This window comes from Narcine bancroftii, chromosome 1, assembly GCF_036971445.1.
Source record: "Narcine bancroftii isolate sNarBan1 chromosome 1, sNarBan1.hap1, whole genome shotgun sequence".
NCBI classification, from domain to species: domain Eukaryota; kingdom Metazoa; phylum Chordata; class Chondrichthyes; order Torpediniformes; family Narcinidae; genus Narcine; species Narcine bancroftii.
Window position 1 is genome coordinate 425,173,034 of NC_091469.1, and position 23,043 is coordinate 425,196,076.

Here is a 23,043-nt window from a genome sequence, read left to right on the forward strand (position 1 = left end):
GAAGTTCCCCCTCATGTTACCTCTAAACCTCTGCCCCTTAATTCTTAACTCATGTCCTCTTGTTTTAATCTTTCCTCCTCTTAACGGAAATAGTCTATCCACATCCACTCTGTCTATCCCTTTCATAATCTTAAATACTTCTATCAAATCCCCTCTCAACCTTTTACGCTCCAAAGAATAAAGACCTAATCTGTCCAATCTCTCCCTATACTCTAGATGCTTAAACCCAGGTAACATTCTGGTAAACCTTCTCTGCACTCTCTCCACTCTGTTTATATCCTTCCTATAATTAGGCGACCAGAAATGCACACAGAACTCCAAATTAGGCCGCACCAACGTCTTATACAATCTCAACATCACCTCCCAACTCCTATATTTCATGCAATGATTGATAAAGGCCAGCATACTAAAAGCCTTCTTCGCCACCCTATTCACGTGAGTTTCTACCTTCAGGGAACGATGTACCGTTACTCCTAAATCTTTCTGCTCTTCTGTATTCCTCAATGCTCTCCCATTTACCACGTATGTCCTGTTCTGATTCTTCTTACCAAAATGAAGCACCTCACACTTATCAGCATTAAATTCCATCTGCCATTTTTCAGCCCACTTTTCTAAGCAGCCCAAATCCCTCTACAATCCTTGAAAACCTTCTTCATTATCCACTATTCCACCTATCTTAGTATCGTCTGCATATTTACTAATCCAATTCACCACCCCATCATCTAGATCATTAATGTATATAACGAACAATAATGGGCCCTATACAGATCATTGAGGCACACCACTGGTCACCGGCCTCCAACCTGACAGACAATTATCCACTACCACTCTCTGGCCTCTCCCTTTCAGCCAATGTTCAATCCATTTGACTATCTCAAAATTTATACCTAAAGACTGCACCTTCCTAACTAACCTTCCATGTGGTACCTTATCGAAGGCCTTACTGAAGTCCATATAGACAACATCCACTGCGCTACCCTCATCCACATTCCTAGTCACCTCTTCAAAAAATTCAATCAGATTGGTCAAACATGACCTTCCTCCCACAAATCCATGTTGAGTGCTCCTGATCAGACCCTGTCTATCCAGATGTTTATAAGTACTATCTCTAAGAATTTTCTCCATTAATTTACCTACCACAGACGTCAAACTTACAGGCCGATAGTTGCCAGGCTTCCTCCTTGAACCCTTTTTAAATAACGGAACCACATGCGCAATGCGCCAATCCTCCGGCACTATCCCCATATCTAATGACATTTGGAAAATTACTGCCAGAGCCTCTGCTATTTCCTCCTTCACTTCTCTCAATGTCCTGGGGAAGATCCCGTCTGGTCCCGGAGACTTATCCACCTTTATATTCTTCAAAAGCCCTAAAACTACACCTTTTGTAATCTCTATATTCCCCATATTTACCCAATTTGCTTTTTTTTATCTCACATCTTCCAATATCCTTCTCCTTAGTGAATACCGAAGAAAAGAAACTGTTCAATATCTCCCCCATTTCTCTAGGCTCCACACACAGTTTTCCACTCTGATTTTCTAAGGGACCAATTTTGTCTCTAGCTTTCCTTTTACCATTAACATATTTGTAGAACTCTTTTGGATTAGTTTTCACCTTGCTTGCCATAGTTTCCTCGTACCTTCTTTTAGCTTTCCTAATTCCTCTCTTAAGATTCCTCTTACATTCAATGTATCTTTCAAACATCTCCTTAACTCCATGCTTCTTATATCTAATGTACGCCTCCCTTTTTCTCCAAGTTTCCAATATTCCTTGAAAACCACGGCTCTCTCAAACCTTTTGCCCCTCCTTTTAACCTAACAGGAACATAAAGCTTTTGCACTCTCAAAATCTGATCTTTAAAAGACTTCCATCTCTCTACTACATCCTGCCCATAAAACAAATTGTCCCAATGCACACCCTGCAAGTCCTTTCGCATCTCCTCAAATCTAGCTTTTCCCCAACAAGAAAGAAGAGGAGGAAAGGGCAGCAAAGAAACAACAGATGGCCAACCTAGAGGAAGAAGAAGAGGAAGAATACAGTGAAATAGATAAAGGGAAAGGCAAGGTAAAGGATATACTTGCTCTTGTTAGAGGATACATGGAGTCATTTAAAGAATGGCAAACACAGGAATTCAATGATTTAAGAAGAAGAATAAACAACACAGAAAAAAAAATAAATAAAATGGATATGACCTTAACAGAAATGGGGAAAAAAATGGACAAGATGGAAGAACGGGCAATAGCAGCAGAAATGGAGGTAGAAGACTTAAAAAAGAAATTGGAGGAATCTAATAAAAAAACTAAAGAGACACAAGAATTACTAGCCCAAAAAATAGATATAATGGAAAATTATAACAGAAGAAATAACATAAAGATAGTGGGCCTTAAGGAAGATGAAGAAGGCAAGAATATGAGGGAGTTTATAAAAGAATGGATCCCTAAGGCCCTAGGATGTCCAGAACTACAGCAAGAAATGGAAATAGAAAGGGCACATAGAGCATTGGCCCCTAAACCACAACCACAACAAAAACCAAGATCTATTGTAGTAAAATTCCTAAGATATACTACAAGAGAAAAGGAACTGGAGAAGACAATGGAAAAAGTAAGAGAGGGCAACAAACCACTGGAGTATAAAGGGCAAAAAATCTTCATTTATCCAGATATAAGCTTTGAACTCCTAAAGAAGAGAAAAGAGTTCAATACAGCAAAAGCGATTTTATGGAAGAAAGGATATAAATTTACACTGAAGCATCCTGCGGTATTGAAAATATTTATTCCAGGACAACAAAACAGACTATTCTCGGATCCAGAAGAAGCACGAAAATTTGCAGAACAATTACAAAAATAGACTGAGGGATGAAGACGGGTAATGAGAGCAAAAATTATCACGATTGATATGTATGTGGGTAAAGAGGTATAAGAGCGAATAGAGACAATGGGCATATGTGAAAGTATCTGTAATTAGAGGAAAACATAGAGAGTATAGACAAGAATTAATAAGGGAAGGTAATGGAATAGAGAGAATAAGGAGGGAATTAAAAGAGTGACCTTTGTGACATATAAAAAGCGAAATCTTTTCTGGGGGGGGCTGGGTGGGGGAAAAGAGCGGTCACTGCAAAATCAGTTGACGCTTGCGAGTGGATTCGCAAATCCAAATGGAGAGGGGAGATGTGGTTGTCCGACAAGGGATAAAGGGCAACTCAGGAGGGGAAGGGGAGATTGGGGATAAAGAAGATAGAAATAGGAGAATAAGGAAAATGTTGGATGTTGTAGGAATGTTGTCTGGTAAAGAGTTGAAAATAAGAAAACAGAAATGGAAAAGGAGGAAAGGTAATGATGGAAAAACGGAAAGAGAAGATAAACAAAATATAAAATGGCTACGCTGAACTATATGACTCTAAATATTAATGGAATACATAACCAAATTAAAAGGAAGAAACTACTAAATTTACTGAAAAAGGAAAAAATAGATATAGCATTTGTCCAAGAAACACACTTAACTGAATTGGAGCACAAGAAATTAAAGAGAGATTGGGTAGGACATGTAACAGCAGCATCGTATAATTCAAAAGCAAGAGGAGTGGCTATATTAATTAGCAAAAATGTGCCATTTAAAATAGAAGAGGAAATAATAGATCCAGCAGGGAGATATGTTATGATAAAATGTCAGATATATTCAGAGCTTTGGAATCTACTTAATATATATTCACCTAACGAAGAAGATCAAAAGTTTATGCAAGATATCTTTTTGAAGGTAGCTAATACGCAAGGGAACATACTAATAGGAGGGGATTTCAATCTGAATTTGGATCCAAATATGGATAAAACGGGGAAAAAAATTAACAGGAAGAACAAAGTAACCAAATTTATAATTAAATCAATGCAATAAATGAAACTTGTGGACATATGGAGGAAACAAAACCCAAAAGAAAAGGAATACTCATACTACTCGACTAGACATAAAACATACTCAAGGATAGACCTATTCCTGTTATCAGCCCACATTCAAGGGAGAGTTAGGAAAACGGAATATAAAGCTAGACTATTATCGGACCACTCACCCCTGTTATTGGCAATAGAGCTAGAGGACATCCCTCCAAGAATGTATAGATGGAGATTAAACCCCATGCTACTTAAAAGACAGGATTTTAGAGAATTTATTGAAAAACAATTAAAAATGTACTTTGAAGTAAATACGGAATCAGTGGAAGATAAGTTTATACTATGGGACGCAATGAAAGCATTCATTAGAGGGCAAATAATAAGTTATGCAACCAAGATGAAGAAGGACTATAATCAGGAAACAGAGCAGTTGGAAAGGGAAATAATAAACATAGAAAAAAAATTAGCAATAAAGGAAGATACAACCAAAAGAAGAGAATTGGCGGATAAAAAAATAAAATATGAAACATTACAAACATATAAGGTGGAGAAGAATATAATGAAGACAAAACAGAAATATTATGAACTAGGTGAAAAAACACACAAAATCTTAGCATGGCAGCTTAAGACAGAGCAAACTAAGAAAATGGTATTGGCAACAAGGAAAAAAGACAAACAAATTACATATAATCCAAAAGAAATTAAGGAAAACTTCAGAGAATTCTATGAACAATTATACCGAACCGAAAACGAAGGGAAAGAAGGGAAAATAGATGAATTTTTGACTAAAATTGAACTACCAAAACTACAAATAGAGGAACAAAATAAATTAACAGAACCATTTGGAACAGTAGAAATACAAGAGATAATAAAAAATTTACCAAATAATAAGACACCAGGAGAGGATGGACTCCCAATAGAATTCTACAAAACATTTAAAGACCTAATAATACCGCCCCTCCTGGATGTAATCAACCAGATTGATGAGACACAAAACTTACCAGATTCATGTAAAACAGCAATAATTACAGTGATACTAAAACAAGGGAAAGATCCACTCTCACCAGCGTCATATAGACCAATATCTCTGCTAAACACAGATTATAAGATAATAGCTAAACTATTAGCGAACAGATTAGCAGAACAGGTACCGAAAATGGTAAATTTAGACCAAACTGGATTTATCAAAAAAAGACGCACAACAGACAATATTTGTAAATTTATTAACTTAATTCATGCAGTAGAAGGAAATAAAGCACCGGCAGTAGCAGTTGCTTTAGACGCAGAGAAGGCCTTCGACAGAGTAGAATGGAATAACTTGTTCAAAGTATTGCAAAAATTCAGTTTACCGGAGAAGTATATTAATTGGATTAAAGCATTATATAAGGGACCGTTAGCGAAAGTGACAGTAAATGGACATGTATCAAAGCAATTTAACTTAAGCAGGTCAACGCGGCAGGGATGCCCACTATCACCATTATTGTTTGCGCTAGCTATAGAACCACTAGCAGAATCGATAAGAAGAGATAATAATATAAAAGGAATAAAAATAAAAGACAGGGAATATAAAATCAGTCTGTTTGCGGATGATGTGATAGTGTACTTAACAGAACCAGAACTATCAATAAAAGAACTATATAAGAAATTGAAGGAATATGGAGAAGTGTCGGGATACAAGATAAACGTAAATAAAAGTGAAGCAATGCCTATGAATAACGCGGATTTCTCAAAATTTAAGGAGGAATCCCCATTCAGATGGCAAACGCAGGCAATAAGATACCTAGGTGTGCAAATAAACAAAAATCTAGGCCAATTATATAAACTCAATTACAATCCACTAATGAAAAAATTACAGGACGATTTAGAGCATTGGAAAGAGCTACCACTAACACTGATAGGAAGGATAAACTGTATTAAAATGAACATTTTTCCAAGGATACTATACTTATTTCAGGCATTGCCAATACAACTGACAGAAAAATTCTTCAAAGAGTTAAAGAAAATAATAAGGAGATTTTTATGGAGAGGGGGGAAACCGAGGATAGCACTAGATAAATTAACAGAATGGTATAAACAAGGAGGCTTACAATTGCCAAACTTCAAAAATTATTATAGAGCCGCACAATTAAGGTACCTATCAGACTTTTATCAAACAAGGGAAAAACCAGACTGGACGAGACTAGAATTAGATAAAATAGGGGAAAAGATACCTGAACACATATTATATAAATGGGACGAAAAATTGGTACAACATAGAACTTCTCCAGTATTACACCATCTCCTCAATATATGGAAGAAGATTCATGTAGAAAGAAATAAAATAAATTACCAAATACCAAAACTAATATTGACGCAAAATAAGCTACTCCCTTTTACAATAGACAACCTTGCCTTTAGAAAATGGGAAAAAAAAGGGATTAAAAGAATAGAAAATTGTTTTTCAGGAAGTAGATTCTTATCCTTTGAACAAATGAGAGATAAGTACAATATAACTGGAGATACAGCGCTGGCATATTACCAACTGAGATCCTACTTGAAAGATAAATTAGGAAGCAACTTGAGTTTACCAGAGGGAAGTAACCTTGAATATGTGATTACAGATACAATGTTAATCAAAAGATTTATAAAAAATATGTATATTAAACTGCAAGAAAAGGAGAATGAGGAAACAAATGGTAAAACTAAACAAAAATGGGAACAAGATTTAAATATAAAGATAAAAAAGGAAACATGGGAGAAGTTATGCTCTGGAACGATGAGAAATACAATAAATACGAGGCTGCGTATGATACAATATAATTGGTTACACAGACTATACATTACACCGCAAAAGTTAAATAAATGGGACCCAACAGTATCTGATAGATGTTTTCGATGTAAAAAAGAAAGGGGAACAACAATTCATGCAATCTGGACATGTGAGAGAGTAGAAAAATTTTGGGATGATCTCAATCAGATATTAAATAAAATAACAGAAAACAATATACCAAAGAATCCAGAGATCTTTCTCCTAAGTAACATAAAAAATAAAGAATTTGGAATTGACTTGGAAGATGCACAAAAAAGATTTGTCAAGATAGCCCTAGCCGTAGCAAAAAAATATATTATGTCAACCTGGAATTTGGAAGATAATCTGAAAATACAACAATGGTATATAGAAATGAATAAATGTATTCCATTAGAAAAAATAACATATAGGTTAAGAAATAATATTGAAATATTCGAACAAGTATGGGAGCCTTACATTAAATACAATAGCGAAAACCTACCGGGAACAAACATTACCTAAGTTGATGGAAGGAGAAGAAAAGAAAAGAATGGACTCAGTAGAATTTCTGGTGTATTTTTGTTGAATGACAACATTGTCTAACTGAATTAATGCAACCTAGATTGTATACCTAAAATGGATGAGGGGGGGGGTGGGGGGGTGGCTTGGGAGGAGGGAGGGGGGAGGGAGAAAAAGTCACTGTAAATGTGTGGAAAAGAAAAAGTGTATATCATGGCTATTGTGATTTATGGTGTGAAAAATAAAAAAAAAAAATCTAGCTTTTCCCCAATCAAAAACCTCAACCCTTCAATCATTGAATAATGATTCAGGACAGACTAGATGGACCAAAGAGCCTGTTTCTGTGCTGTTGTGCTCTACAGTTTAAAATATTTCATGTTACCATGGACAACCTGTTAAAGGTAATCCAATACTGTCTATTCAAAAATGGTGATACAGGGTACAGTATTCGTAATTGATACAATGAAGAAACTATCCAAACACTTGAAATTATCTTGAGGCAAATCAGTTTAATTTCAAAATGTCTTTGTGCAGTAAATAATACTTCAGTTGACTTTGAGGGTTGGTCAAGGAAATTGTTGAATCTGTTGTCAAATTTGTAAGTCCCAGAATTTATCAAACTTTCCAAGCTACATCTAGGCTTTCAACAGACCTGGCAACTATATTGCATTAAATGTGAAGAAAGGTGAATCATAGAAAAGGGAGAGGGATAGGAAAAAAAATCTATCTGCAAAACAAGTATTAGTTTTGAGTCACTTCCTGAAACAATATAACACATTTGGATGCTGAATCTCCATGTGACATCTCAAGACAAATGAGTTGGGACTGTTACAAGCCTCATTGTAGATAAAAGCCAGGAAAAAAAAACCATTTGTTTCAAACACCCTTCACAAGAAAAAGTAGATTCAGATAAAAGAATGTTACCTTAGGGACAATAAGGAGATATAAAACGGTGTTTGATCCCATTTTGTTTTGCAAACCATTCAAGTTGAAATGACTAAAATTTCAGACCTAATATAATCTGTTTGGTGAAACTATGTCATGAATTGAAGCAAACATTATGATGATAGGTCGGTCATTCCCAAAGTGGGTGATGGAAAGATCCAAGGGGGTGATGAGAAGAAGGGGGCTGTCTGAACATTTCAGGCAAACTCATCCTGCAATGCTTATTGTGCACTGTCAAGTGAAGAGGGTGACTGCCCGGGATGGTGACGGCTGGACATAGTGACTGCCCGGCACAGGACCGTTCCGGACTATACCGCTTGGGTTGGTGACTGCCCGGAACAGTATGGCCGAAAATGGTGACTGGCTGGGATAAGTTTTATTTGTGAAATACATACGCTTGTTTAAAGTGTTATTTTAAATTTTCTCTACGCCTAATACCACGAAAGAGGTGTGTGTTCATTCGCTGTGTGTGTGTGTGTGTGTGTGTGTGTGTGTGTGTGTGTGTGTGTGTGTGTGTGTGTGTGTGTGTGTGTGTGTGTGTGTGGGACAAGGGACGCTAACGATGTGGCCTGGGAGCCAAGGGACCGACAGTCTGAAATAAGCTTGGGGACCACTGTGGTAGATACGATGCAGGATCATTGATCAGAAACTTTATTTCTTCCATCACAGAAACTGCCCAATTTGCTGAATATTTCCTATTTTTGCTATATGACCTTTCCTTTGGTCATGGTGTAGTTCAATAAATTCCCTTCTTCAAGCTGACCTTTCCTTTGGTCACTGTGGTTCAACAAGTCCCCTTCAAAAATGACCTTTCCTCTGGTCATGGTGGGGTTCAATAATTCCCCTTCAAAATGACCTTTTCTTTGGTTCTCCAATTCCCCTTCAAAAAATGACTTTTCTTTTGGCTACGGTGGGGATCAAAAATTCTCCTGACAGGGAGAAACAAACAAATTGTCCACAACCACACAGAGCCATTCCAGCAAAGTGCTTCTTCAGATGACCGCTGCTCACTCAGTGCTGTCTCTTTAACAATGGCTGCTGATCACACAGTGTGCTGTTCCTTTAAATGTTTCACTCACACGTCCCTGTCCCTGGATAAAAGTGACAAATGTTCCTTTGCTTCCTCCAGAGGATAAACTTTGGGGATAGTCTCTACCATTGCCAGCTCAGATCTCTCCACAGTTTTGAAAGGTCGCAGCCTATTCTTTTTCTTTGGCTTGGCTTCACGGATGAAGATTTATGGAGGGGGTAAATGTCCACGTCAGCTGCAGGCTCGTTTGTGGCTGACTAGTCCGATGCGGGACAGGCAGACACGGTTGCAGCGGTTGCAGGGGAAAATTGGTTGGTTGGGGTTGGATGTTGGGTTTTTCCTCCTTTGCCTTTTGTCAGTGAGGTGTGCTCTGCGGTCTTCTTCAAAGGAGGTTGCTGCCCGCCGAATTGTGAGGCGCCAAGATACACGGTTTGAGGCGATATCAGCCCACTGGCGGTGGTCAATGTGGCAGGCACCAAGAGATTTCTTTAGGCAGTCCTTGTACCTCTTCTTTGGTGCACCTCTGTCACGGTGGCCAGTGGAGAGCTCGCCATATAACACGATCTTGGGAAGGCGATGGTCCTCCATTCTGGAGATGTGACTTACCCAGCGCAGCTGGATCTTCAGCAGCCTATACTTAGCTCTTAAAGTGACAGTCCCTAGATGAAACCAGGAGCTTGTAATAATACTGTTTTGGTTTTATCATAGGAGGCAAAATATTTTCCTTGGAGCCAAGGCAAAGGGAATTTACCTCATTGAATCTGTGATGAAAGTATGTTATGAGAGAAGATTGAACAGAACAGGACTTGAGTGTGTGGAATGCAAAAACAAAGAGAGTTGATGTTGGAAACTTCCAAATTCTTAGGGGGCTTGACATGCTGTGAACAAGCTTCACCTGCTAGGAGAGTCGAGAGTTGCTGGTGTAGTCTCAGGATAAGGGGGGGGGGTCACCTGTTTAAGAATGAGCTGAAAAATAATTTATTATTTTAGAGAGATGTGAACCTTTGTAATTTTTCTGTCTCAGAGAGTTATGAGGACTGAGCCATTAAATATTAGGTGGACAGTTTTTTGGACGATAGAGGAATTAAAGAGAGATATGCAATGACCACGATGGGGTGATGTTTGCTAATTAAAAACATAATATTTTACTCAAAAGAAAATGGGGTGGAGTAAGGTCCCTCAAGTCTGCTCTGCTTTTCAGTGAGATCATAGTTGCTCTGATCTCACTGAAAAGCAGAGCAGACTTGAGGAACCTTACTCCATCCCATTTTCTTTTGTAACTAAGTGACCACTCATGTCAAATTGTGAAATTATTTGTAATACTGGAATCTATGATCTAGGGGTGGTGCTCATGAATGTGCCCTTTTCTATGCTCTCCTTTCATAGGAGCCACTTAATTGCTATAAGTAATTCCACACTAGACTCCCTAATATACCTTTATCAATTATCAGCTGAGATACCATTGTGCTCTGAGAGTTGTGGAAGATCCTGTCTAACCCACAGCTATCAACACACCAAGACAACCAGTGGGCTGACTGAAGTCTTACAAACCTCCCTGGGATCATGATCCTGATCTATGTAAAAATAGATGGTTAATGCAAGATGGCCAACAATGTCCCAAACAAAAACTTGATTGAAGACACCCAGAGAAGAATTGCTTAGAAATTGCTGGGTTAAACAGAATAGGTTTGGCTATCTCTTTCACATGGAGAATCTTGAAAAATCTTCCTAGTTGAAGCACAATCTGTCCATCATAATTCATGCCAAATACATCTGGCATGTCTCCAACATCTCTTGATAAGTTTTATAAATGCAGCAAAGAAAGTATCTTGCATTAAAACTTGGAAAGACAATTTCCCAAAATTGCAGATAACTGCTGAGTTGCAAATATAGCTCAGGCCACCATGCTAACCAACCTCTCCTTCATCAACTCCATACAACTTTCCACGACCTCGGAAAAGCCGCCAACATATCAAAAGACCCATCCCAGCCCGATCACACTTTCTTCTCCCCACTTCTGCCAGGCAGAAGATGCAATATGTGAGTTTAAAAACACACACCACTAGATTTGAGGGTAGCTTTTTTTCCCCCCTGCGGGGGTGGGGGGGGGGGGTGGTTAGTGTTATCAGACTCTTTATTGGATTCTCATGAGTAAAATATTATGTTTTTAAATAGCAAACATCACCCCATCGTGGTCATTGCATATCTCTTTTTAACACTGTACCTTGCACTTTTGTTTTATTTCAGCACTAGGTGTTTCCTTGCCTGCAATACACATAAATCAAGGTTTTTAACCTGTATTTCAGTATACCTGACATTAAACAATTCAACTCAATATCAATGCCCCTCATTGAGTAGGTTCTAATATGACTGAATGGATTATCAAACTCCACAGTTGTAGAGTTTGCCAACTCACCAAGCCAAAAAAAAGAGAGCATTCTCTACTTATTTTAAACAAGGATATGGTCAATAACATTATAAAATAAAGACATTGTCAAAGATTACAATATAGAGTCTAAAACATAAGAAGTAAGCATACCAAAAGTGAAAAACAATTGCTAGTTATTGGATTGACAATAATTTTAAAATGCACATCTTGCAGAAACAATTGAATATGATACTGCTAAGGTTTGCTTTTCTATCATGTTTATGAGGAAAAAAAAGTAAAATTACCTCACATTTGTGTGCCTCTTCACATACAAATTATGAAAGTTATTTGTATTTTCTAACTGGCAATGACCAGACCTGGGTCCTTGTAATCGCTGAATGATTTCAGCCTTCATCTCCATGGCAATATGTGCAGGAAGCAATGACAGAAGGAGACGTTCCTTGGAAAAGAGAAAGAAAAGAGAAATACGAATTAAAATATTGCAATGGCAAGCTTTCACATATTTTGTATGTACCTATCAGCATAGAAGTGAATACATACGATAGAAAAGAAAACCATGGGCCTCATTGACTTTGACTCAGTCATTTTAAACATTTCAAATAAATTTTTCATTTAATTCAACTGCATTTCTAAAATTGATGTCATTTAAATGTAATCTTTTATGACTTGCAGGTGACCTAGTGGAAAATTTCAGATCTGAACTGAAACCAAACTCATTTCTTTAAAGGGTAATAGATGGTACATTTGAAAATTAAATTTAAGTCCTTCTTTCATGTCACTATGATCTCTCTCCACTTTGAACATTTATTTTGCTCCAAATTTAACAAATAAAACTCAGCAACCGTCTTTCATCTCATCACTAAAATTGTTTCAAACATACTGAGAGGTGGAGTATTAGCTTCAATGCCTTAACATCAAAACAAGCTAATCTTTTTCATATGGTTATTAATGATAATTTACATCCAGAATTGGTCGATCTGATCAAAAAAGAAATCTAAATCCTGCTATGTTGGTTCCCTTTGGCCATGTTATAATCATTAATTGCCTGTAAGTTGATGCTCAGTGAATATATAATATATGGAACAAATTCAGTCAACTTTACTGGCAGAATAGCCCAGAAATTCGATGGAAATATGTTTCTTTTGCAAATGCTTAAGCCTCCCAAATCACAGGCAAAAAAAAGCATCTTCACATTGTGAACTGAAAATTCATTGTTGTTGTAATGGTATATGATTTTTTTAAAAAGTGCCTTAAACAAGCATGTGGAAAAGAAGTGGTGGAATAGAGATAATGTAACGGTGTGGAGAGAGAAGAATCTCATTTTTGCATGCTTAGTCCAATTGTAAAACCTTCACTCACATTTCACAGCTTCTGCAAATTGACATTGATCATGGCCAGCACATTACCCACTCTATAGCTAAATACAGTCTCAAATCCATCATCAAATTTATCAACGGCACCACAGTAGTGTTTGGGAAACAGTTAATGAAAAGATGGAATACAGGAAAAAGATTTAAATTCTGGTGGCATGCTGACAAGATAACAAACTATCTCCTAACATCAATTAGATGAAGGAGATGATCATTGACTTCAAGCGACAGGGCAGAATTCACCCCCATACATATTAATCAAAAGTAGGTATAATAGCCATCTGATAGCCTACAGGTCACCCTTGGTCAAGGTGTAGTACCTATTTAGCCTCCCAATCAGGGTTACGTGAAGCCATGGATTGCAGAGAGCGTGGATGATTTTTACAAGTAAATTCTACAAATTTGAAATTCTGGTTGAAAAACTAAAATTGCTAGGTAGATGAATTTGCTGATCAGGGTTACCCATTCAGTATGGACACTGCAACTGAAGAAGGCAACAGGAAACCACTTCAGTACATTTCCCTTGTATAATCATGGATGCAACATCGACTGCGGTCTCAGCTCAAAGATGGAGCCTTCACCAAAGAATAGGGGAGACAACAACTACAATTCAGAGAGTCAGATATTGTGACGGATGGAGAGACATGATCGCCCACAAAAGGTAAGGCACCTGAATGATGATGATATATTAATCGTGCTGTAGTTGAAAGAGAAAATAGTTTCAAGTTCTTTGGAATAAAAGAAACACACACACACACACACACACACACACACACACACACAGACACACACACACACACACAGAGGACAACTCTGATTATCTGAAATTTCGGATAAATTAGGATATCTGAAACAATCAGAAATCTTATTTTTCTCTATTAAGTCATGTCTCATCCTTCATTGCTCCAAAGAGAAAAGCCCAAGCTGTCAACCTTACTTCATATAACCTGTTGTCCAGACAACTATTCTGGAATATCTCCTCTGCCCCCTCTTCATTACATTTACATCCTTCTTGTAATGAGGTGACCAGAACTAGTGTGGCCTAACCAGAGTTTATAGAGCTGCAATATTACCTCAAGGCTCTTGAACTCAATCCCTTAATGAAGGTCAACACACCATATGCCTTCTGAATCACCTTGCATGGAAACCTTGGGGGAATCTATGGACCTGGACGCCGAGATCCCTCTGTTTGTTCACACTGTTAAAAATCCTGCCATTAACTATGCACTCTAGCTTGATGTTTGATATTGCCAATTGCATCATTTCAAACATCTGGATTTAATTCCATCTGCCACTTCTCTACCCAACTCTGCAACCTCATGTCATTTAAGTCAACCTTCTACACTATCCACAACACCTCCATCTTTTATGTCAGCTGTAAACTTACAATTCAAACCCTCTACTCTTCACCCAAGTCAATTATAAAAAAAATCACAAAGAGCAGGGTTTCCAGAACCGATCCTTATGGAATTCCACTTGTCACTGACCTCAAGGCAGAATACATTTCATCTATTCCTATCCTCTGCATCCTGCATGCAAGCAATTCTGAATCAAAACAACTAAGATTTCTTGGATCTGAAACCTCATAACTTTCTGAATGAGCTTATTATTTGGCGACCTTGTCAAATGCCTCAGTAAAATTCATATCCACTGCATTCACCATCTTATTTTCATCAGTTTCAGTCAATCAAAGAGTGAGAAGAATTCAAACAAAATATGAGATGTTCTTTCTCTCTCTTATTTGCATTTGGCCTCACTACGGCAACCGAGTGTCATTAGTGCAACACTTTACAGTGCCAGCAATCAAGACCGGGGTTGGAATCCCATGCTGTCGGTAAGGAGTTTGTACGTTCTCCCTGTGCCTGCGTGGGTTTTCCCAGGAATGTTCAGTTTCCTCCCACTGTTTGAAATGTACTGGGGTGTAGGTCAATTGGGTGTAATAGGACAGAATGGGCTCATGGACTGAAATGACCTGTTACAACACTGTATGTCTGAATTTAAATTTTTTTTAAATATAGAGAAGCCCAAAATCTAGCATCATTTTTTGAATGGGGAGTTGAAATGACATACAACTGAATGCAATCCAGAAACTGAAAGAAAAACAAAGAATGGGCTAAATAGGAAGAATCCCATTTCCCTTTGCAGAGAAGACAATTACTAGGAAATCACCCAATTTAATATAATTGGTAGAAAGTTAAAGCAGAACTTGATGGAAATATGAAATTCACTGGCTGTTAAAAGCGAAAGAGACAAAAATCTGACGCGTTTAAAAAGTATTTGGATGAGCACTTAAAGTGTTGGCTACAGAGACCTGGGAAGTTATGTTAGTATTGATACCTATTTCAGTTAGCATGACAACTTTTGGCCAAATGAGCTCTTTGCTGTGAGAAATTTAAATGATCCCAAAGAACTTGTTTTCTTTAGCATCAGTTGAGAAATACTCAGGTAAATATCTTTACAGTCACAGGACACACAGCCCTTGCTTTGTTGTGAGGCTCAGCTGCAGTATCTGACAGATTTTTCGTCACAAGTGCTTCAGTATTGCTTCATGCTGTTATCAAGAGAAGAGAATTAAATCTGAATGTCTCTGGTATGTAGGTACTGCTGAGGGTCATTCTCTCATCCTTCTCTTCCATTATCTTGATATGTTCAAGCCAGCATTTCTTCATTCTCACAATCATGCTCGTTTCCAAGCTGGGTCTTGATCTAATCATCCAAATTTGAAAAATCTTTGTTAAAGCACAATGTTTTACAGCAAAAGAAATTACAGTAGCACCCCAAACTCTTCTTTGTAAACCATGGAAACTGTCAGCAATTCTAGGGAATCTCTAATAAAAAACCTATACAATTTCACCAAGCATCCAAAGAAAACACTTCAGTAACTGACCTGTTTATGATCTTTTCACATAATGGTGGAGATGGGAAATTTTTAAGAACAGTGCAGTACAGGCCCTTTGGCCACAATGTTGTACCGACCTATATAAACTCTATCCGTGATCAATTTAACCATTCCCTCCCATAAACCTCAATTTTTCTTACAACTATGTGTCTTTTGAGTATTGTACCAGCCTCCACCATCAAAATTCCAGGCAGCCTTCTCATTCTGTGTAAAACACCTACCTCTGACACCTCCCCTAAACTTTCCTCCACTCACCTTAAAAGGTGTCCTCTGGTATTGACAATTGCTGCCCTGGGAAAAAAGGTGCTGGCTGTCCACTCTATTTATGGTTTCCATAATCTGTCAAGTCACTGTTCTTCTGTTGCTCCAAAAAGAAAAGCTCTAGCTTGTTCAACCTTTCAGAGATACAGGAGTAACAGAGCCAGCACCACCAGGCCAAGGAACAGCTTCTTCCCATGGGCAATGAGAATGCTGAACAACTAATGGATATACTCACACTAACCATCCAAAACTTTCATATGTACAATGCAATATTTACTTATTTATTTGTATAGAATAAATACTTGCCCTGCATATGCATTGTTTATCTCTCTGTGTTATGCCTGATTGTGTGTCTGCATGTTTTGCACTGAGGAACAGAGAACACTCATCCGGTTGTGCTTGTACAATCAGATGACAATAAACTTGACTTTCTTCATAAGACATGTTCTCCAATCAAGGGAGTATCCTGGTAAATCTCCTCTGCACCCTCTCGAAGGCTTCTACAAACATCCTGTAATGTAGTGACCAGAACTGTACGCAATATTCAGTGTTTTGTTGAGTTGCAACATTACTTTGTGGCTCTTGAACTCAATCCCCCAATTAATGAAGACCAACATACCAAACGTCTTCTTAGCCACCCTATCAACTTGTGTGACAACTTTGAGGGATCTATGAAAACTTGGATACCAAGATCTGTCTGTTCCTCAACACAGCTAAGAATCCTGCCATTAACCATGTATTCTATGTTCACATTTGACATTCCAAAGTGTATCATTTCACAAATTTCCAAATTGAACTTCATCTCCTACTTCTCCACACAAGCCTGTATCCTGTCCACATCGACAACACCTCCAGCCTTTGTATCATTTGCCAACTTACTGATCTTTCACTCCATTTCTTTATCCAAGTAACATAAAAATCACAAAGAACAGGAGTCGCAGAACAGATTCCTGTAGAACTCCACTGGTCACTTCCAAGCAGAATACACTCCATCGACTAGCATCCTTTGCCTTCTGTGGGCAAGTCAATTCTGAATCCATGCAGCCTAGTTCCCATGGATCACAGGACTCCTAATTTTCTTGATAAGCCTTCCATGGGGAACCTTGTCAAGACCTTAAAAAAATCCATATACAGCTTATTCACTACTCTTCCTTCACCAAAGTATTTTGTCCCCTCCTCAAAACAACTCAACTGGACTTGTAAGGTATGACCTTTTCTTCACAAATCCACACTAACAATCATTAATGCTCAAAAAATCCTGCCTCTAAGAATCCTCTTCAAATGTTTGTTCACCACTGGCATCAGACTCACTGGTTTATAATTCCCAGAATTATCCTTATTACCTTTCTTGAAGAAGGGAACTACATTTGCCATCCTCCAATATGGTACCACTCCTGTGGCCAGGGAGGACACAAAAATCATCACCAATTCACCAGCAATTTTGTCCCACTCTTCCTGTCGCAACCTGGGGTAGAATCCATCTAGTTCAGGCAACTTACCTCCCTTAATGTTTTTTTCAGAAGCTCCACTACCTCCTTCCTAACTTCAATATGCTCCAGCACATTAGCCTGTTCTATGTTGACCTCATATTGATTATATTTCCTCTCCCTGGTGGACACTGAAACAAAGCATTCATTATGGATCACTCCTATTTTCTTTGCTTCCAGGCACATTTCCCTCTTTATCTCCGAGTGGTCCTTCTCCTCACATTAGTTACCCTCCTGCTCTTTATCTCCGTGAAGATTTTTCACATTCTTCACATACATGAACATTTGAGGATGAACAGTGCAATTTAAAAACAACTGCGTTTTGTTTGATTAGTATTACCCACTGATTGATGCTCAACTTTTCCAGTTGTGTACTGATAGAAGCTGAGTTCATTGTGTAAACTCCTTTACATAATGGTGTCCAGCAGAGTTCCTAGGTCATAAGTTGCTTTCTGATTATATAGAGTTTCACATACACCTAATAAATGGGTGCCATAGAAACTGGGAGATCTTTTGATAACTCTTATTGATACTTCAAATAGAATGATATCGGGGCTAATTAGCATGCTGGCATCAGCTGATGCCAGGGATATGAGTAGGGAAGAGGCCGTCAATCCCCAGCATGAAATTATGTCATTTGACGCCGACACACTGACTGTTTTCTTTTTCCACTGGACCCTGTCCCAGTTAACGCCCCATTAATTCCTGGGACAAGGTGCCAGTGGAAAAGAGGCTTTAGATTAACTCTGGGAACTCTTACATTTCATTTGTGCAGAATACATTCAAACCTTTTACGTTAAGCAGACTTGTAATTTAATCGGTATTTATTCCCAACAAGCGTGCATTTATCAGTGTCACTTTCTATTTCATAAAAATGCTCATCAAATTAGAAACAATGTTGCATGTGTTTCCTTCTTCATGCCTTAACGTGAAAACTATCTGGTCTCTCTTGATGAATCTTCATTGTTAATTCTCGTTCCTTGTCATTTGTTTGCTTGAGTCGCACCACCTTTTATTACTGTAAGAATAGTCAATTCTCTTTAAAGGTCACACCACAGTACTGAAATTTTTTAAAAAAATTCATTTGACACCTGTTTCCAATTCACTTGTGGCTCTAATATGTAAAGTTTTAAGATTTATGTTACATTGCAGATCAGAACAATAGAAATTCACCAAGACAGTGTTATTTTTAAAACAATATATTTATTTATAATTACTAATATCTGTAATATAACATACTTAAATCTATTCCAACTATGCACAAATATATTTATGTGGGTAGGTGGGTGGATGTGTGTGGGTGTGGGTATGTGAGATACCCAAACCATTACAGCTTGGGCACAATTCTGGAAAGTCATTCCCAAAGTTCAATCTTAGAAATCCTGTGTTGAAACTCACACTTGTAAACTGATGCTCAGAAGTGATTACAAAGGAGGTGAGAAATTGAGTGATCAGACTGCTTAAAACTCACAAATCCTTGTTCAGTTGCTTCCAGAGAAATGTGCTTTCATACGAATGATTGTCACAACTCCTCTTTCCCTTGCATAGGGGAAACAAAGTGTGTGACTTCTACGGTGCTTCCAAAACTGAGGTAATGGTCACATTCCAATGCAGGAATTCTTTTGTTTCCTTTACCCAGATATAGGTCAATGTTTCTGAGATATAGTATATCTGTGGTAATAACTTTCAGTTTTAGACCCTCCAGATGAACAACAAAAGGCAAAAGAGTGTAACACAAAAGTCTGCAGACACTGATTGTAGTAAAAACACACTGAAATGCTGGAGGAACTCAGTAGGTCTTTTCAGTGTCTTTAGTTGACAAAGATATATTGTCGACATTTGAGGCCTGAGCCTCTCTTCAAGAAATAAGCAGAATAAATTAGAAGGCATAAAATATCAGCAAGTCTCAGAATTCAAATAATGTTGGCTTGGGGAGGAATCCAGACCAACAAAAGGTGTTAATTGGATCTGTTAAGGGTCAAGAAAAGAAATTATCATGTTTGTGTGAAAGGAGATGGAATGGAAAGACAGAGACAGAGATAGGGAAAGGCCACGGTGGAAAGGGGGGGGGGGTAATGAAAGCATAGAAGTCAATATTAATGCATCCATTTGGAGGGTTTTCAGTCCGAAGGTGAAGTGTAGTTAGTGCATGAGACCATGAACAGACATGTCAGCTAGGGAATGGGATGGAGAATTGAAATGGGTGGCCACTAGGAAATCCATGCTATTGCAGGGAAACAGAGCCGAGGTGCTCAACAAAGTGATCCATGTCCAGTCTCTCCAATGAAGAGGAGACCACAACGGAAGCACCGGATGCCGTAGGTGACCATACATATTCACAAGTGAAATATTGCTTCACTTGGAAGGACTGTTTGAGGCTCTGAATGGTGGTGAGGGAGGAGATGTGGACACAGGGGTAGGTCCCAAGGGGATGATTTTTGGGGAGGGAGAAGTGGACAAGGGAGTCACAAAGGGTGTGGTTCCTGCGGAAGGCAAAGATAAGAGGAAAGGGGAATATGCGTCTAGTGGTGAGATTAGATAGTAGGTGGTGGAAATGGCAGAGGAGTATATGTTGGATGCAGAAGTTGGTGGGATGGAAGGTGAGAACAAAAGGAATCCTGTCCTTGTGGTGCATGGGGGTGGAGGGTAGCAGGGCAGATGTGCGGGGAATGGAGGATGTGGGTGAAATGAACAAGAGGAGTGCTGTACTGATGACAGGTCCCACATCCCGGCACCTCCACCTGGGGCCCATATATAACCCTGGTTTCTTGCCTAAACCCAGAACCCCTCTGAAGCCTATTCTTGAACTCTACCTGTGTTGTAAGCTAATAAAAGCGTTTGTTCTCCCTCCAGACGTGTATGAGCTTTTAACTATGCTACAATTTTATTAGCTTACAAACAAGGATGAAAGCGTTACTCAAGCCCAATATGCTGTTAATAGACCCCTAGTCCCCTGATGCAGCTGAGGAATTCACATATTGGCTAGACTGCTTCGAGGCCTATCTGATCGTGACCAGGGATGTCTTTCATACAGACAAGCTCTGTAGATCGGCGCTCATCTCAGGGGTAGGAACGAAGGTGTATGCAGTCATCCGAGACAGCCCAACGTGCGAGTCCACCATCAAGGCACTGAATGCCCACTACATGAAGGCTCCGAATGAAATCCTAGCGAGGCACCCACTCTCCCTATACAGCCAATGGCCCAGAGAGTCAATTGATGACTACCTGCTGGATCTGTGGACGCTGGCTAAGAAGTGCAGGTATTATGCTGCTTTGGGCTGTGTCCAGAAAGATAAACAGATCCGAGAAACTCTAGTCGCAGGGTTCTACTCGAGGTACATGAGGCAGTGACTGCTCGAGTCAGGAAGGAAGGACCTCACTAGCCATGTTAAAATGGCCAAATCACTGGAACATGCTAGTTTCGAGAATTATGACCTTGAGGCCAACGAACCCATGTTCTCAGGTGTGCACCTCCAAGGACTAGCTTCTCCCACTATAGCGGCCCCCAGTCTTAACAGCTGCCACATCTTGAGCCCGGGAGTGCTTTTTCTGTGGCAAAGGACAGCACTCCCGTGCCTGATGCCCAGCCAAAGATTCAGCGTGCTCCAGCTGTGGGAAGAAGGGACATTGGGTGAGGGTCTACCACACAAAGGGAGGTCCGGAGAAGTCCATGGCCTGTACCACTCCTGGATCTGATTCCAGTCTCAAGCCATCTGCCCTGGATTTGCCTGAGATCGCCTGCTATGCAACCTTCCACCTATGGAAACAGCACGAAAAGGCTCAGCGACCATCTTGCAGCAGCCCAATTTTGAATTTAGTGCCATCATCCTCAGAAAAGGAAGAAGAATGGCCATCTTGCTGCGCCACAAGGTCGGCACCACCTTACCTGCTCAGGTCAACTCAGGATGGAGGGGGCCAATCGAGGGAAGAACTTGGCATCCCCAGCAACCTGGCTTTGCTGGTCCTCGACCAGAATAGACCTCACCAGATCAGCAACTCGATGGTGACAGTGAAGGTAAACGGACATTCAACCAAGTGCCAGATTGACACAGGCTCCACAGAAAGTTTCATAGATTCATGGACTGTGCAAAAATATAATTTAAAAATATACCTGTCTAATTACCAAATCTTCCTAGCATCCTTGTCCCATTCGGCGCGTGTACAGAAACATTGTATAGTTCAGCTGTCATTTGAAGGGGAGAATTTTGTAAATTTTGTATGTTCATTTTAGATAAAATGTGTGCTCCAGTATTGTTGAGTCTGGACTTCCTGTGTCACCTTAAAAGTGTGACCTTGGAGTTTTCTGGTCCCCTTCTCCTGGTAATGGTTTGGAACAGAGGGCCCTAAAAACCAGGATCTACTTGCAGCCTCTCCACGCAGAACATCCTAACAGGCAATTTTGACCCTCGAGTCCATGCCGCCCAATTTACACTGAATTAACCTTCAATCCCAGTACGTTTAAAATGGAGGGAGGAAACTGGAGCCCCCGGAGAAAACCCATGCAGACATGGGAGAACATATAAACTCATTATAGACAGCAATGGGATTCAACCCTGGTCCTGATCGCTGGCGCCTTAAAGGCATTTGCTAACTGCTATGCCAACCGTGCCACCCTGATGTTGCTAGAGATGAACCAAATTAATTGGAAGTTGGTGGCAAAGTGGATGAAGTCAACAAGGTCATCAGGGGTACATGGGTCAGTACCAAAGTAGTCATTGACATAGTGGAGGAAGAGTTGAGAGGCCTTGCCTGTGTAGATTTGTAGCATGGATTGCTCCATGTACCTAACAACAAAGCAGACATAGCTGAGGCTCCTCATATGGGTACCAATGGCTAACCCTTTAACCTGGAGAAAGTGGGATGAGTTAAAGGAAGCTGAGGAAAAGTTCTGCCAGCTGGAGAAGGGTGGTAGTGGAGGGGGAACTGTTTGGTTCTATTGTCCAGGAAGAAATGAAGGGCTTTGAGGCCTTCAGTAAGGGTGATGGAGGTGTATAGGGATTGGATATGCATGGTAAACATGAGGTGATTGATTGATTGATGAAGTTTTTGAAGTGATGGAGGGTGTGTGAAGTGTCCCAGATATAGGTGGGGAGGAACTGGACTGGGGGCTCTGCCAGGACAATTGGGTTTGTGGATCTTGGGTAGGAGGTAGAAATTGGCTGTATTTGGTTGGGAAACAATAAGGTTGGAGGCCATGCCAGGGATCTGACCAGAAGTGATGAGTTCAGCAATAGTGGGTGATACAGTAGTTTGACAAGTTTTGGTGGGTCCTGTTGGGGGGTAAGTAAGTGGAGGTGTCTGAGAGTTGTCGTCTGGCTTTGGGCAGATAGAGGTCAGTGCGCCAGACCACAACAGTGCCACCCTTGTCTGCAAGTTTGATGGTGAGGTTTGGATTGGTGTGGAGAGAGTGGAGGGCCAGGCGTTCTGAGGGAGTGAGATTGGAATGAGTGAGGGTGGTAGTGAAGTCGATACAGTTGATGTCACGGCAGCAGTT

At 39.5% G+C, this 23,043-nt stretch overlaps 1 protein-coding gene across 7 annotated transcripts in view; it reads right to left on the minus strand.

Annotated features, from left to right (window-relative positions):
• The window catches only part of LOC138751634 (adenylate cyclase type 2-like), a 650,763-nt gene that overhangs the window by 156,463 nt on the left and 471,257 nt on the right, over window positions 1–23,043 (minus strand). For all 7 annotated transcript variants that reach the window (XR_011350095.1, XM_069914176.1, XM_069914177.1 and 4 more), the window contains one exon: window positions 11,817–11,971. Coding sequence is in view for 6 of the 7 variants with exons in the window: in XM_069914176.1 (XP_069770277.1) it covers window positions 11,817–11,971 (155 nt within the window). In the remaining variant the exon portion in view is untranslated. The remainder of the gene's footprint in view (window positions 1–11,816; window positions 11,972–23,043) is intronic.